The 17,640-nt window shown below is 41.1% G+C and overlaps 1 protein-coding gene across 1 annotated transcript; it reads right to left on the bottom strand.

Annotated features, from left to right (window-relative positions):
* Window positions 1-1,102: 1,102 nt before the first annotated feature.
* Window positions 1,103-15,182, bottom strand: LOC117527563 (myb-like protein X). Its single transcript, XM_034189964.1, has 8 exons — window positions 15,132-15,182; window positions 14,582-14,961; window positions 10,798-10,978; window positions 10,671-10,690; window positions 10,184-10,550; window positions 3,707-3,793; window positions 1,730-1,809; window positions 1,103-1,613 (listed from the first exon to the last, which is right to left on the bottom strand). Exons 2-8 carry the CDS (start codon window positions 14,939-14,941, stop codon window positions 1,569-1,571), a joined length of 1,140 nt encoding a protein of 379 aa, XP_034045855.1. The 5' UTR covers window positions 14,942-14,961; window positions 15,132-15,182; the 3' UTR covers window positions 1,103-1,568.
* Between the last annotated feature and the right edge of the window lie 2,458 nt (window positions 15,183-17,640).

Genomic DNA, 17,640 nt, shown 5'->3' with positions numbered 1-17,640 from the left:
GTTGCAAAGAAAACCTGCACCTTCTTGGCCCTGGAATCTGTTTCACATGTACAATGTAGTTGGTGGATAGTGTTGAAGGTGCTTCAGTGCCTGAAAGGTTTGCATGATCCCTGACCACTGCAGGATAAACAGTTCTTGACAAAGAACTTTCGCTGCTACTTATTACAATACCATTAAAATGGTACTTGCACTGGCAGTTGGCTGGGGGGGGGCGCAGTACATGACAGGAAAGACTTGACGATCACATCTGTAGAAGGTTGGAGTAACATTTTGTGTTGGTACCCCTCTATTTTTTTTTCATTTTAAAATTCACAGCATGTTTACATTCACCAACTACAAGCCATGTCATAAGATGAGAAGGTTGGGGTTTTGTTTTTTTCCCCTCAAACAATTTGAGGTAGGGTCCGCCAGAATCATGTAGAAACAGTTTGATGTGCAATTGGCCAGAATCAGTTAAAATAGTTAAGTTGGGGCCTATCAAACACTGCAATTTTATTCCTTTATATGCACCCACAGACGTGTGTGAGTGAGATGTAAAATCGCTCTCTGGAAGCAATGCGTATACTTGACACACATTGGAAGGCATCAGACTGACTGAACAAATGGGAGCATAGATGGGCAGCCATTGACTTGGAGGGGGCTCACTGAAAAGATGCAAGAGATCTAATCGTCAACAATACAGGTGTCTTATGTGAACCCCAAAAGAACTTTTAAGTACTAAACATATTTGCTATTCTTGTAGGGGTAACAAGCTCTGACCTTGAAGGAACTCTGTTAACAGTAAGGTTACCCAGTATGCGCTGGTTTCTCTTGTATCCCCTGGAAGTATGTGGAATATAACCACTGTCACTTTGTAGCTAATTTAAGAAATGTTTAGTATCTGGCTGCTAAACCACATTCCATTTGGAAACACTTGGTAATTGATTTTTTTTTTTTTTTAGCATGACTTCAATATAAAAACACTACTTACCCTTACTCCCTGCATTTACTCTGAAAATCTGAATTAAATGTGGTTCTGACAGTTCAGTAGTTTGGAAAAAATAGACAAGCACAAAATTATGCTGTGGAGTCCTTCTCAATACCATATCATACCAGGCTCCAATAAGAAAAAAACAAAACTATTTAATTAAACTGGATCAAAACAAGTGAAATTTAAGTTTACAGCAGAATTGGCAAATTCTTGGGAGGCAGTATTACTGTGTTCAAAAGGTTTAAAAGAAGTCAGCAGGCCACAGTGCTCTTTATATTGTGTGGAACAATCTCAGAGATTCATTCAAATCCAGACCCATCTGTTCTCCGTTTCATAAGACAAATGTAAATCCCTTTATGGATCCTTCATAGCTCACATCTACAGGAATAAAAATGTCAGAGCTTAAAGAATGTTCAAATTTAAAAACATCACAATGTAAAATATGAGAAACCATTTTCGATACAGAATAAAGCAAATGCAAAATTTAACTTTCTTTATCCATGGACAATCTTCACACAGACAAACAGAAAACACAAAGGGTCATCAACACCCCCCCCTTCCCGGACATACAACACCTTGTGTCAGTTTTCTCAATTTCTCATTGATGCAAGAACAAACACTTTTTTGAACCCAAAACGTCCATCTAATAAGAAAGAAGCACAATTCCATTACGAGTATTACAATTAACAACAAAGCTCAAGTGTAAAAAAAAAAAGAGACATTGTCGTGAGAGTCAGCTTTCAACAATTAAGACCAAACCTTGGCTCCACCCCAAGTGGAGGTCTGACTCATGGGACCAGTAAACAAGTCATCTGTAGGCAGCTCAGAACTCCAGTCATCTGCAAGCAAAAATAAACTCAAATTATTACACATCAAAATCCAGAACGTGCACTCAGACAGTGCAACACTTTATTATACGAGGTCTGTCCGTAAAGTATAGGTCCTTTTTATTTTTTTCAAAAACTATATGGATTTCATTCATTATGTTTTTACATCAGACATGCATGAACCCTCGTGCGCATGCGTGAGTTTTTCCACGCCTGTCGGTGACGTCATTCGCCTGTGATCACTCCTTGTGGGAGGAGTCGTCCAGCCCCTCGTCGGAATTCCTTTGTCTGAGAAGTTGCTGAGAGACTGGCGCTTTGTTTGATCAACATTTTTTCTAAACCTGTGAGACACATCGAAGTGGACATGGTTCGAAAAATTAAGCTGGTCTTCAGTGAAAATTTTAACAGCTGATGAGAGATTTTGAGGTGATTCTGTCGCTTTAAGGACTTTTCACGGTGCGAGACGTCGCACAGCGCTCTCAGGCAGCGTCATCAGCCTGTTTCAAGCTTAAAACCTCCACATTTCAGGCTCTATTGATCCAGGACGTCGTGAGAGAACAGAGAAGTTTCAGAAGAAGTCGGTTTCAGCATTTTATCCGGATATTCCACTGTTAAAGGAGATTTTTTAATGAAAGACGTGCGGGCGGATTGCAGCATTGGCTCGCAGCCGCCGCGACGCTCCGCCACAGGAAAAACACCTCTGTTGGAAGCCTTGAGGACAAGTTGGAACATCTCCAGCTGATAAACAATTTCTCATATACTCACTCCACTGAAAGCCATCAAAAGATTTTAACAAATGGTTATCAACACGGAGGTGTTTTTCCTGTGCCGCCGCACCGTGACGGCTGCGTCCCGACGCGCGGACCCGTCCGCACGTCTTTCATTAAAAAAAATCTTTAACAGTGGAATATCCGGATAAAATGCTGAAACCGACTTCTTCTGAAACGTCTCTGTTCTCTCACGACGTCCTGGATCAATAGAGCCTGAAATGTGGAGGTTTTAAGCTTGAAACAGGCTGATGACGCTGCCTGAGAGCGCTGCGTGACGTCTCGCACCGTGAAAAGTCCTTAAAGCGACAGAATCACCTCAAAATCTCTCATCAGCTGTTAAAATTTTCACTGAAAACCAGCTTAATTTTTCAAACCATGTCCACTTCGATGTGTCTCACAGGTTTAGAAAAAAGTTTGATCAAACAAAGCGCCAGTCTCTCAGCAACTTCTCAGACAAAGGAATTCCGACAAGGGGCTGGACGACTCCTCCCACAAGGAGTGCTCACAGGCGAATGACGTCACCGACAGGCATGGAAAAACTCACGCATGCGCACGAGGGTTCAAGCATGTCTGACGTAAAAACATATGAATGAAATCCATAGTTTTGAAAAAAATTAAAAGGACCTATACTTTACGGACAGCCCTCGTATGTTTAAGACTGATTCACGCATCATCATACTGCATCTTTGACCCTTCCAACACATTTAGCCCATATGGGCTCCAAACTGTTCCAAGTTCATGTATGATTTTATAGCCACTGTAAATAGTCCCTATGAATTAGCATTGACCCAAGATTCTGACCTTGACTTTTAACCAATTTTTCCCTCAAACTCATATCACTTTGTCCTTGCCTGTTATTTTGTTCACACATGGATGGACAGACACATGGGACTGCAAACAAACAACACTCCCGTATGTGCAGTCATACTGAGGACATTACCATCTATAATACCTTTCTGGGTTCGCCACCTGAAGCCACCCCCCCTTCACAACTGTCCCACACACAATCTAATAATACTGTACAAAATTTGTGAATTTTCTCACTGTTAATTTTGCTTTTCACAAATGTTCACACTTATGCTGGACAATATATAAAGTAGGCAAACACAGGATTGCTGTGACATCTTCATGCTGCTCACCTGCAGGTGGGAGGTGGGCAGGTTCACTGGGTGGATGTAGAGCCTGATGTGGCATGGTCACCTCAGAGCTGGTTTCTAATGACAATTCTGTTACAAAAAATAGTAAACACTTATTGTTAAGGTAGCATTTTAAGTGAATTGAAGATTATTTACAGTGAGGAAAATAAGTATTTGAACACCTGTGAAAATCAATGTTAATATTTGGTACAGTAGCCTTTGTTTGCAATTACAGAGGTCAAACGTTTCCTGTACAACCCCTGGCAATAATTATGGAATCACCGGCCTCGGAGGATGTTCATTCAGTTGTTTAATTTTGTAGAAAAAAAGCAGATCACAGACATGACACAAAACTGTAGTCATTGCAAATGGCAACTTTCTGGCTTTAAGAAACACTATAAGAAATCAGGAAAAATAACTGTGGCAGTCAGTAACGGTTACTTTTTTAGACCAAGCAGAGGGAAAAAAATATGGACTCACTCAATTCTGAGGAATAAATTATGGAATCACCCTGTAAATTTTCATTCCAAAAACTAGCATCAAATCAGATCTGCTCGTTAGTCTGCATCTAAAAAGGAGTGATCACACCTTGGAGAGCTGGACTGACATGAATCATGGCTCCAACACGAGAGATGTCAACTGAAACAAAGGAGAGGATTGTCAAACTCTTATCACGCAATGTTGCAAAAGATGTTGGTTGTTCACAGTCAGCTGTGTCTAAACTCTGGACCAAATACAAACAACATGGGAAGGTTGTTAAAGGCAAACATACTGGTAGACCAAAGAAGACATCAAAGCATCAAGACAGAAAACTTAAAGCAATATGTCTCAAAAATCGAAAATGCACAACAAAACAAATGAGGAACGAATGGAAGGAAACTGGAGTCAACATCTGTGACCAAACTGTAAGAAACCGCCTAAAGGAAATGGGATTTACATACAGAAAAGCTAAACGAAAGCCATCATTAACACCTAAACAGAAAAAAACAAGGTTACAATGGGCTAAGGAAAAGCAGTCGTGGACTGTGGATGAAAGTCATATTCAGTGATGAATCTTGAATCTGCATTGGGCAAGGTGATGATGCTGGAACTTTTGTTTGGTGCCGTTCCAATGAGATTTATAAAGATGACTGCCTGAAGAGAACATGTAAATTTCCACAGTCATTGATATGGGGCTGCATGTCAGGTAAAGGCACTGGGGAGATGGCTGTCATTACATCATCAATAAATGCAGACGTTTACGTTGATATTTTGGACACTTTTCTTATCCCATCAATTGACAGGATGTTTGGGGATGATGAAATCATTTTTCAAGATGATAATGCATCTTGCCATAGAGCAAAAACTGTGAAAACATTCCTTGCAAAAAGACACATAGGGTCAATGTCATGGCCTGCAAATAGTCCGGATCTTAATCCAATTGAAAGTCTTTGGAAGTTGAAGAAAATGGTCCATGACAAGGCTCCAACCTGCAAAGCTGATCTGGCAACAGCAATCAGAGAAAGTTGGAGCCAGATTGATGAAGAGTACTGTTTGTCACTCATTACGTCCATGCTACAGAGACTGCAAGCTGTTATAAAAGCCAGAGGTGGTGCAACAAAATACTAGTGATGTGTTGGAGCATATTTTTTTCCCTCTGCTTGGTCTAAAAAAGTAACCGTTACTGACTGCCACAATTATTTTTCCTGATTTCTTATAGTGTTTCTTAAAGCCAGAAAGTTGCCATTTGAAATGACTTTAGTTTTGTGTCATGTCTGTGATCTGATTTTTTTCTACAAAATTAAACAACTGAATGAACATCCTCCGAGGCCGGTGATTCCATAATTTTTGCCAGGGGTTGTAGTTTTTCACCAGGTTTGCAAACACTGCAGCAGGGATTTTGGTCCACTCCTCCATACAGATCTCTAGATCTTTCAGGTTTGGAGTTTCAGCTCCCTCCAAATATTTTCTATTGGTTTCAGGTCTGGAGACTGTCCAGGCCACTCCAGGACCTTGAAATGCTTCTTATGGAGCGCTTTACTTCTTCCACATTTTGTTATGTTACAGCCTTATTCCAAAATGGATGAAATTCATTTTTGTTCCTCACAATTCTAAACACACAACACCCCATAATGACAACATGAAAAAGATTTTTTTGATATATATATATATATATATATATATATATATATATATATATATCAAATCAATTTTATTTATATAGCGCCAAATCACAACAAACAGTTGCCTCAAGGCGCTTTATATTGTAAGGCAAAGCTATACAGTAATTACAGAAAAACCCCAACGGTCAAAACGACCCCCTGTGAGCAAGCACTTCGCGACAGTGGGAAGGAAAAACTCCCTTTTAACAGGAAGAAACCTCCAGCAGAACTAGGCTCATGGAGGGGCAGTCTTCTGCTGGGACTGGTTGAGGCTGAGGGAGAGAACCAGGAAAAAGACATGCTGTGGAGGGGAGCAGAGATCAATCACTAATGATTAAATGCAGAGTGGTGCATACAGAGCAAAAAGAGAAAGAAACACTCAGTGCATCATGGGAACCCCCCAGCAGTCTAAGTCTATAGCAGCATAACTAAGGGATGGTTCAGGGTCACCTGATCCAGCCCTAACTATAAGCTTTAGCAAAAAAGAAAGTTTTAAGCCTAATCTTAAAAGTAGAGAGGGTGTCTGTCTCCCTGATCCGAATTGGGAGCTGGTTCCCCCAGTAGAGGAGCCTGAAAGCTGAAGGCTCTGCCTCTCATTCTACTCTTACAAACCCTAGGAACTACAAATAAGCCTGCAGTCTGAGAGCGAAGCGCTCTATTGGGGTGATATGGTACTATGAGGTCCCTAAGATAAGATGGGACCTGATTATTCAAAACCTTATAGGTAAGAAGAAGAATTTTAAATTCTATTCTAGAATTAACAGGAAGCCAGTGAAGAGAAGCCAATATGGGTGAAATATGCTCTCTCCTTCTAGTCCCCGTCAGTACTCTAGCTGCAGCATTTTGAATTAACTGAAGGCTTTTCAGGGAACTTTTAGGACAACCTGATAATAATGAATTACAATAGTCCAGCCTAGAGGAAATAAATGCATGAATTAGTTTTTCAGCATCACTCTGAGACAAGACCTTTCTAATTTTAGAGATATTGCGCAAATGCAAAAAAGCAGTCCTACATATTTGTTTAATATGCGCATTGAATGACATATCCTGATCAAAAATGACTCCAAGATTTCTCACAGTATTACTCTCTCTCTCTCTCTCTCTCTCTCTCTCTCTCTCTCTCTCTCTCTCTCTCTCTCTCTCTCTCTCTCTCTCTCTCTCTCTCTCTCTCTCTCTCTCTCTCTCTCTCTCTCTCTCTCTCTCTCTCTCTCTCTCTCTCTCTCTCTCTCTCTCTCCTCTCTCTCTCTCTCTCTCTCTCTTCTCTCTCTCTCTCTCTCTCTCTCTCTCTCTCTCTCTCTCTCTCTCTCTCTCTCTCTCTCTATATATATATATATATATATATATATATATATATATATATATATATATATATAAGAAATCACATGTATCCACAGCCTTTTGTTTATGTTTTATCTTCAGTATGATGAGCTTGTGCCGGCCTCTCTCACCACAAAACATGGAGGCTTCTACATCAACACGGGTACTCTGCAGTTCAGAGCAGCATCTGACTCAGAGGGAGAAGAAGCCGGCCCCGAGGATAACCACTTCAAAGTTTGTTGCTGTTTCTTCACGCTTGTTTGCACACATAATAAAGTTACCATCAGATACAGACAGATCAGAAGAATGTTGAAATATTAGTTGTTTGCTGAAAAAAGTAATACTTGAATTCATGTTCTCACTTTTGTGGAGTTAATGATCATAAAAATACAGTGAGGAAAATAAGTATTTGAACACCCTGTGATTTTGCAAGTTCTCCCACTTAGAAATCATGGAGGGGTCTGAAATTTTCATCTTAGGTGCATGTCTACTGTGAGAGATATAATCTTAAAAAAAATAATAATAATAAAAAAATCCAGAAATCACAATGTATGATTTTTTTTTTAATAATTTATTTGTATGTTAATGCTGCAAATAAGTATTTGAACACCTGTGAAAAGCAATGTTAATATTTGGTACACAGTGATGCCGGTAACGCGTTACTCTAATCTGACCACTTTTTTTAGTAACGAGTAATCTAACGCGTTAATCTTTCCAAATCAGTAATCAGATTAAAGTTACTTCTCCATGTCACTGTGCGTTACTATTATTTTTCATTGTGGGTCGATAGCAGCATTAAACTTGGTCTGTGGGCAGGAGGTCGGGGTTCGACTGAACTGCCCACTTTAAGTGAGCTGTGAGCTTTTCATCCACGGTTTTTTGCAGCTGCTCGACTCGTCGTCTCCTCTTAAAGTGCGGTGATCAGCACACCTGCACTGAGCTTTACAAAGACATTTTTATACTTTTTTTCCTCCTTTATTTAGAGCTGAGCTGAGCCGCTCTGTATCTGCACGTTAAAACAGCTGATCCTCCGCGACGCGTCAACAACTAACACTGTTTTCCACTCAAATGCACCTAAACTCTCTTTCTGAGGACCACATGATGTGAAAACACAATAAAACTTTCTTACCTGTAAATCTGGTCCTGTTTTCTGCATAAATAAATGTTATCCATTCTTTGTGCTCAAACGCCAAAGTAGGGGCGAATCCAGATGGAATGGGGGCGTGGGGGAGGGATGTGCCCCCCTCACAACACCCCTAGATTAAAGGTCCAGTTTTGAAGCCTTTTTTTACTACAACTACTAATACTACTTAAAATAATATTAATTTCGACAAGTAAAATATTTAGAGAGAATTTAAATGTTAGAAAAATACTAGAATGAATTTAATAGTTACATTTATAAACAATGTAGGTTCGAAATTGCAAGTTTTACTGTTACAGTGCTGTCAACAGTTAAATGTGAGGTCAAGAAAGAGGTCTTTATTTTACTTTTTATAAAACAAGTATTTATTTTCATTGAAGTCAAGAAAGGGTGACTATAAAGTAAGTTTTGGCAAAACAGGTATCATTGTCATGTTGAGGTGGCAGAGGGTTGTTGTCGGCAGCTGGGAAAAGTAACTAAAAAAGTAACTAGTAATCTAACTTAGTTACTTTTACAATTGAGTAATCAGTAAAGTAACTAAGTTACTTTTTCAAGGAGTAATCAGTAATCAGTAATTGGATTACTTTTTCAAAGTAACTGTGGCAACACTGTTGGTACAGTAGCCTTTGTTTGCAATTACAGAGGTCAAACGTTTCCTGTAGTTTTTCACCAGGTTTTCACACACTGCAACAGGGATTTTGGTCCACTCCTCCATACAGATCTTCTCCAAATCTTTAAGGTTTGGCGTTTCAGCTCCCTCCAAAGATTTTCTATTGGGTTCAGGTTTGGAGACTGGCCAGACCACTCCAGGACCTTGAAATGCTTTTTACGGAGCCCCTCCTTAGTTGCCCTGGCTGTGTGTTTGGGGTCATTGTCATGCTGGAAGACCCAGCCATGACCCATCTTCAATGCTGTTACTGAGGGAAGGAGGTTGTTTGCTAAAATTTTGCAATACATGACCCCATCCATCCTCCCTTCAATACAATGCAGTCGTCCTGTCCCCTTTGCAGAAGACCACCCGCAGAGTATGATGTTTCCACCCCCATGCTTCACGGTTGGGATGGTTTTCTTGGGGTTGTTCTCATCCTCTAAACATGGTAAGTGGAGTCGATTCCAAAAAGCTCGACTCTGGTCTCATCGGACCACATGACCTCCTCCTATGCCTCCTCTGGATCATCCAGATGGTCACTGGTGAACTTTAAACGGGCCTGGACATGTGTTGACTTAAGCAGGGGGACCTTGCTGCTGCATTTGTGTCGAGACTGGTGCTTGTATCACCACTTGAAAGATTGTTTCAGTTAACTGCTGCACTATCATGTCAATAATGCAATGTATGTGCAAGAACATGCGTGCACACGTAAGAGCAGGCAAAGCTCCACTCTGTTACACAGTCTGTCAACTGTTTGGCTATAAATGTTGTGTCTTTCATAGTGAAACTATTCAGGGCTAGCCTTAAAATATTTGGGGCTATCACCCCGAATCTATTATGCCACTGATTATTTTGTATAAATACAAGGTGAGCAAACAAACTGTTGACAGATTACATTTGAGTTTGAATAACTGATTGCAGGTAGAATAACAAAATAATCCTGTGTTCTTCTAAAATGAGTCATTCCATCTCAAATGAACAAATATGAGAAAATATTGTTGCATGACCTCCTCTGATTTCTTTCAAACTTTTTTGTAGCTTTACTAATATAAGAATAGATACTTTGTAAAGTTTCAACTTCATGAGATGGCTAATTTCAAGGTTATAAAATGTTAAAATCTTAAATTTCTTACTTGGAAATTGATATTTTAGGTAGAAAGGCCTATTTTGGAAAGTTACGGCACCACAATCAGTGATAGTCAGGCCTTAAGAACTTTGATTTATGAACTCACCATTATCGACATCATCTTCCATCTGATCGACTTGATCCGGCTCAGCTTCATTCTGAGCGGCGTAATCCTGCTCAGCTTCATTCTGATCGGCGTAATCCTGCTCAGCTTCATTCTGATCGGCGTAATCCTGCTCAGCTTCATTCTGATCAGCGTAATCCTGCTCAGCTTCATTCTGATCAGCGTAATCCTGCTCAGCTTCATTCTGATTGAGGTAATCCTGCTCAGCTTCATTCTGATTGAGGTAATCCTGCTGAGCTTCATTCTGATTGAGGTAATCCTGCTGAGCTTCATCCTGATTGAGGTAATCCTGCTGATCTTCATTCTGACTGGTGCAATCCTGCTCAGATTTATTCTGATTGGGGTAATCCTGCTCAGCTTCATTCTGGCTGGCACAATCTTGCTCAGCTTCATTCTGATTGGCGTAATCCTGCTCATCTTCATTCTGACTGGGGTAATCCTGCTGAGCTTCATTTTGATTGGTGTGATCCCCCTCAACAGTGTCATCAGCTGTAAGAAAGGTTCAGGTGACATCAAAGAGCACAAAATAAGCAACATAAATACAATTTTTAAAACAATGAAATACCAAATTACTCAGGATTCTGGGGGGATCTTACATGCAGGAGATTGCTGGGTGGGCGCAGATGACACCTCAACTTCCTCGGCCACATCAGGCTTGTCAAATTTAGCTGCTGGGTCACTGCATTCACCCTCCATCACCTCCATCTTACAGTTTGAACCTGTGTGTAACTCTTCTGTAGAAGTACCTTTCTCTGTTGTACCCTCTGACGCCTCAAGCTGCATCAAGAACATACATCAGCTGAAATTGTGAAATGAATTAAAGATTTAAATACAGAGATTTACTACCAATTGCTAGAACCTACTGAATGACAGGAGAAATTGACTCAACTCCACTCACAAATAATTCATGAGCCTGAAGCCAATTTTGACCTAATCTGTACCACAAGGTGTCCAAACACTTACAATCCAGGCACAGCATACCATGGCCTACACAGAAATGTATGATAGCCACCCCAGGGTGACAGTTATAGCCAGGTAGTGGTCAATGAAGGTTTACATAGGGGTCAAATGTAAAAATGCTCCAATCATATGGAAAAGTACAGCAAATTATTTGTCTGATCATCAAGTTTCTAAAAAGGTATAGTTTAGATGATCTATGACTGATTGTTATGGAGTTATGGATAAAAAAAACAGCAAAAATGGTGATAAAGATCAATTTTGGGTTGAACATAGTTACTCCAATTTTGACAAAACATGATGCAAATTAGTGGTTGGGTTAATAGGATTAATAAATTAAATAGTTTTGACTGTGGTGAATGCTCGGTCTCCAAAGTAATGGATCAAACATGGTTAATGTCCACTGGATTCTATGGCATATGTTCCCCATAGCATGATAAATGAGCACAATATAGGGCAAACTATTGCTTTTTAAAACCAGATGAGTAGTTTAAACGCAATTGCAAATATTGCCAGCGCTTTCTTATGTTCTACACTGATATTTGGAAAGCACGTTGTTCGGGCTGCTGTCTTGCAAAACAAAAATTCTGTTGTATCTTTCAATTACGTAAATTATTGTCCATCTTGTCAACATGGAAAATGACCACGTCTTACATCGTCATCTAGTCTGCCACTGCAAATAATAAGTATTCTACTATAAGGACCTTCATAACAGTTTCTACTGCCAACATGTGAATACTACATGGAGCAGGATTCAAATCTCTGATTTCTTCCCAGTGAAAACTGGAGTTAATCAGGGATGTGTTCTGTATCCTTCTCTGTTCAGTCTTTACTTTGACTAGGTGTTGGGTAGGGTTGTGGAGACCAGTTCCGTGGTAACTTTGTCGGAGAGAATGGTCTACTGACCTTGATATTGCAGATGCCATCATCTCTGCAAAAATAAAGCGATCCATTTGGCCATCAGACATTCACTCATCTCAGCAGCGGCATTCATGTCTCTGCACCTGCTGTCTTTGAGATCAAGAGATGCCTGAGAAGAGCTTATGGGGTCCATGGACCCATGAGGTCACTAGACAGAGATATTTGGCAATGCTGATTCTTTTATAGGAGAACAAAGATCCAAGTCTTGTTCCAAGTCTACCAATCCTTGAGTACCTATAGAATGTGTCAAATTAATGGTTAGTTAGGGAGACTAAAATGAGGTGTACCACCACTTGCATGCAGTACCTTTCCTTGAACATGAGCTAGCATTTAGGTACCTCCTAGCAACAAGAAACGAGAAGATGCCCACATAGCACCTGGCTGCACTTGATAGATGGCTACTTTTGAAAGGTTGGGACAGATCAGTTGTCTGTCTGGGTGGTTGCCATGCAGGATTAAGGTGGCTCCATAGTGTGGTGAAGTCAGATGAGTGGCACCAGCACACACTCCCAGACCAGACAACAACTTCAGGGAACACATGCATGATGACCACAGATTCAAGGACTGTTGTGCGTCATCAGTTCTGAAAAGGTTTTTGCAGCACATCTCAGTTCTGCATCTACTCACACACAATGGAACTGTGATGTAGAACGTACTGAACATAATGTGTTTGCATCAATGTGGAAATGAGAGAATTCCCAAATCTGTACATTTGCATTTTCATAAACTGTAATAGAACTTTGTGCATTTATGCATCTGCATTTCTGACATATCATAAACCAGTTTCATTAAACCTGAAATATTGAAACCTTTCTACTCAGACTGGAAAGTTTAAGTGAACAGGGACGATGTTTGGCTCGACTATATGATTGTGTGGCTGGATTGCTGTAAGTAGCATATAGGCAATATTTTGCGTGGATCCTCTGAAGCGAGTGACAATTCTTACGTGTATGGATTAAAGTACACAGGCTGTAAAGAACAAATCAACAAGCGAGATATGACCGGTTAGATTAGACAATCCAATATGCAGATTTTTCCCTTGCCAAGCTGCATACATTTACGTGGATGTGGATTTTGTGGGGAAACTGCACGAGCAAACTTTCCAGTCTGGCTTTCAACTATATAACCAGTCTACGAGGGCTGTCCATAACGTATAGGTCCTTTTTATTTTTTTCAAAAACTATATGGATTTCATTCATATGTTTTTACGTCAGACATGCTTGAACCCTCGTGCGCATGCGTGAGTTTTTCCACGCCTGTCGGTGACGTCATTCGCCTGTGAGCACTCCTTGTGGGAGGAGTCGTCCAGCCCCTCGTCGGAATTCCTTTGTCTGAGAAGTTGCTGAGAGACTGGCGCTTTGTTTGATCAAAATTTTTTCTAAACCTGTGAGACACATCGAAGTGGACACGGTTCGAAAAATTAAGCTGGTTTTCGGTGAAAATTTTAACGGCTGATGAGAGATTTTGAGGTGATACTGTCGCTTTAAGGACTTCCCACGGAGCGAGACATCGCGCAGCACTCCCAGGCGCCGTCATCAGCCTGTTTCAAGCTGAAAACCTCCACATTTCAGGCTCTATTGATCCAGGACGTCGTGAGAGAACAGAGAAGTTTCAGAAGAAGTCGGTTTCAGCATTTTATCCGGATATTCCACTGTTAAAGGAGATTTTTTTAATGAAAGACGTGCAGGCGGATTGCAGCGTCGGCTCGCAGCCGCTGCGACGCTCCGCCACAGGAAAAACACCTCTGTTGAAAGCCTTAAGGACAAGTTGGAACATGTCCAGCTGTTAAACAATTTCTCATATACTCACTCCACTGAAAGCCATCAAAAGCCGCCTGGATTTTACAAATGGTTATCAACACGGAGGTGTTTTTCCTGTGCCACCGCACCGCACCGGCTGCGTCCCGACGCGTGGACCCGTCCGCACGTCTTTCATTAAAAAAATCTCCTTTAACAGTGGAATATCCAGATAAAATGCTGAAACCGACTTCTTCTGAAACTTCTCTGTTCTCTCACGATGTCCTGGATCAATAGAGCCTGAAATGTGGAGGTTTTCAGCTTGAAACAGGCTGACGACGGCACCTGGGAGCGCTGCACGACGTCTCGCTCCGTGGGAAGTCCTTAAAGCGACAGTATCACCTCAAAATCTCTCATCAGCCGTTAAAATTTTCACTGAAAACCAGCTTAATTTTTCGAACCGTGTCCACTTCGATGTGTCTCACAGGTTTAGAAAAAATTGTGATCAAACAAAGCGCCAGTCTCTCAGCAACTTCTCAGACAAAGGAATTCCGACAAGGGGCTGGACGACTCCTCCCACAAGGAGTGCTCACAGGCGAATGACGTCACCGACAGGCGTGGAAAAACTCACGCATGCGCACGAGGGTTCAAGCATGTCTGACGTAAAAACATATGAATGAAATCCATATAGTTTTTGAAAAAAATAAAAAGGACCTATACTTTATGGACAGCCCTCCTATAATGTCTTCTTGTTTTCAGACCTTACCGCTGGTGTAAATCTTCTGGTAAACCCTCTGTATCTACTCTGTTGAACTCTTCTCTTGATTGTCGACTTTGACACAAACACGCCTAACTCCTGCAGGGTGTTCTTGATCTGGTCCACTGTTGTGAGGGGGTTTTTCTCCAGCAGGGCAAGAATTCTCCTGTCATCCACCACGCTTGTGACCCTCGGTCTCCCGGTCCTTTGGTAGTTCCTGAGCTGACCATTTCGCTCTTTCTTAAGAATGTACCAGATAGTTGATTTGGCCACACCTAACGTTTTTGCTATCTCTCTAATGGGTTTGTTTTCATTTTTCAGTCTAATGATGTCTTGCTTCATTGGCAGGGACAGCTCTTTGGACTTCATATTTAAGTCCTTTTCGTCTGCTTAAGTGAAAAGAAAAAAAAAAGCGGCTTTCGGTTAGCAAGTGAAATCCGACGCAAGGAAAACGCTACGAAATGACAGCGGATAGTAAGTTAGCTACGGGTGTTAGCATAAATAGCCAGAATCCTTTAAAACGTTGCAAACGCTGCAGCCGAGTCTTGTGCAGCTCTACTGCGGAACTGGCGTGTCGTCTGCCATTAATTGCTTCCTCGACGAAATCAGACCACAGGATGTAAAAAAAAAAGGGGACGTTACACGGAAATGACGTAATGTTTATACGGAAACCACGCGTGGAATTGGTTGGATAAGCGTGTAGTTTTCATTTTGACCACTAGGTGGTGCTTTGTCTACAGTTGGAAGACAATGGAGACGCAAAGAACAATGTAATGTGGCAGAAATAGAGATCAGCGAGTGATTACGATGTGCACACAATGATAATACAAAATGTTGATAAATCATTTAATGGCACGTGTTTTATTACACATAAAAAATTAAACTGTATTTTATGGCGGTCTTATATGTAACTGCATTCTTTTCAAATGTGTCTCATATTTTGTCCAACGTACTTCCATATTTGAAGGGTTAAATTTGCAAATATTCCATAAGCATTATTCTAAAAAGAATCAAATAAAAGTATTTTAAACTACGATACTTGTATTTTATTTATATAAAGATTGATCATGCACATTTTTATTTATTATGTTAAACTGTGGCTGTGTTATTTCAGCGCATGTTTTGTTTTCAATAAAATTCTTTTTACTGTTCAGCCTCTTTGCATTTGTCTTTCATCAGTCTGTCCATCTTTAACACTTTCTCGTCCCCTGTAATTCCATTCTCATCACTCTTTGACTGACACATTTGTCTCTTCTCATGACGAATCCAAACTACCTCAGCCTGCGTTTTTTTCTGCATCTTCAGATGCTCGTACAAGCAACAGTGGCTTTACTTACCATCAGGACTTATTCGTGTTATAATATGCCATCATGGCCCAACATAGAAGGTGCACTAGTCCTCATCTGTATCTAACAGGAGCCAAAATTTCAAAGCTGAATATGTAGTACTTTGAAAGTAAATTTTACACCTGATTGTCTCATTTCTTATTCTGAACATCTGTTCTTATTATTTCATACAGCTTCACACTTCCATCTCTGCATTCTCATTACCATTGCATTCATTTTCTCCTACATTCCCTTCATTGCCCACTTCTCCATCTCATACAGCACTGCTGTTCATACCACCGTCTTGTAAATCTCACATCTAACATTTATCCGTAAGTCTCAATTTTAGTCTCTTCCATTTTTCAGGAGGTTCTAAAAAGTAGTTTGAGGGGTCGCACCCTGCCGAGCTGCTGACCAAATGTATCATAAAATATGGGAAAGATCACTGCTGAGCTACTTTGCAACTGGATACAGTCAAGGAGGCAGCACAGTGGCTTAGTGGTTAGCACTGTTGCCTCACTGCAAGAAGGTTGTGGGACCCCTTCCCACCTGGAGCCTTTCTGTGTGGAATTTGCATGTTCTCCCTATGTTTGCATGGGTTCCCTCCGAGTGCTCTGGCTTCCTCCCATAATCCAAAAGACATGCAGGTTAGGTGAACTGTAAATTATCCATAGGTGTGTGTGTGGGTGTGAATCTGTTTGTTTGTCTGTATGTGGCCCTGTGACAGACTGGTGTCCTGTCCAAGATGTACCCTGCCTCATGCCCTAAGACTCTTGGGATAGGCTCCAACCCTCCGGACCGGTGACCCTTAAGTGGAGTAAGTGGGTATAGAAAATGGATGGATGGATGCAGTCAAGGAGACTTGTTTGTAAGTACATCATATTTGACTGAAGTCACCATCCTCAGAAGATTTCCAGTGTTTAAAAAAGTAAGTTGTCCATAAGGGCAAGGGACACTGTTGATGTGTGTGTGTGTGTGTGTGTCATCACACACACACACACACACACACACATCAACCAGCCCAAGTATTGGAAATCACTTGACCATCATTTCATTGTGAATGAAGTGGTTGTGAGTGTTGGCACAGAAACAACTTTGTGTGCCGGTCCCATAACACGGCTGCATTACACAGAAATGGGTCAAATGTGCTGCTGAAGCTTAAATTTAAAAGGTTTAAGCGCACAAGTGCATATCTGTACTAATGTGGTAAAAAAGGCATTTATAAAGGTCAGAAATGCATGATTTTTTGGCTTTGACCTCCCAGAATTAATGCATAAAAATTGCAATTTTGAGAGCTTTAATATATGAAAGTTTACTGAAAGGATGTACAAAAGGACAGGATCCTCGGCCTCCTTTAGCAGTAATGGTACTTGTAATAAGTGTAGCTTATTCATAGCTTTGGAGGCCAGGCTGGGCGAATTGGAGACTCGACTCCGCACCGTGGAAAATTCTACAGCTAGCCAGGCCCTTGTAGTCGGTGCGGACCAAGGTAGCTTAGCCGCCGTTAGTTTCCCTCTGGCAGATCCCAAGCAGCCGGGAAAGCAGGCCAACTGGGTGACTGTGAGGAGGAAGTGTAGTTCTAAACAGAAGCCCCGTGTACACCGCCAACCCGTTCACATTTCTAACCGTTTTTCCCCACTCGGCGACACACCCGCCAAGGATCAAACTCTGGTTATTGGCGACTCTGTTTTGAGAAATGTGAAGTTAGCGACACCAGCAACCATAGTCAAATGTCTTCCGGGG

Source organism: Thalassophryne amazonica, chromosome 16 (genome assembly GCF_902500255.1).
Source record: "Thalassophryne amazonica chromosome 16, fThaAma1.1, whole genome shotgun sequence".
NCBI classification, from domain to species: Eukaryota; Metazoa; Chordata; class Actinopteri; order Batrachoidiformes; family Batrachoididae; genus Thalassophryne; species Thalassophryne amazonica.
The sequence above is the reverse complement of the archived record's forward strand: the minus strand, read 5'-3'. Positions and strand labels throughout refer to the sequence as shown.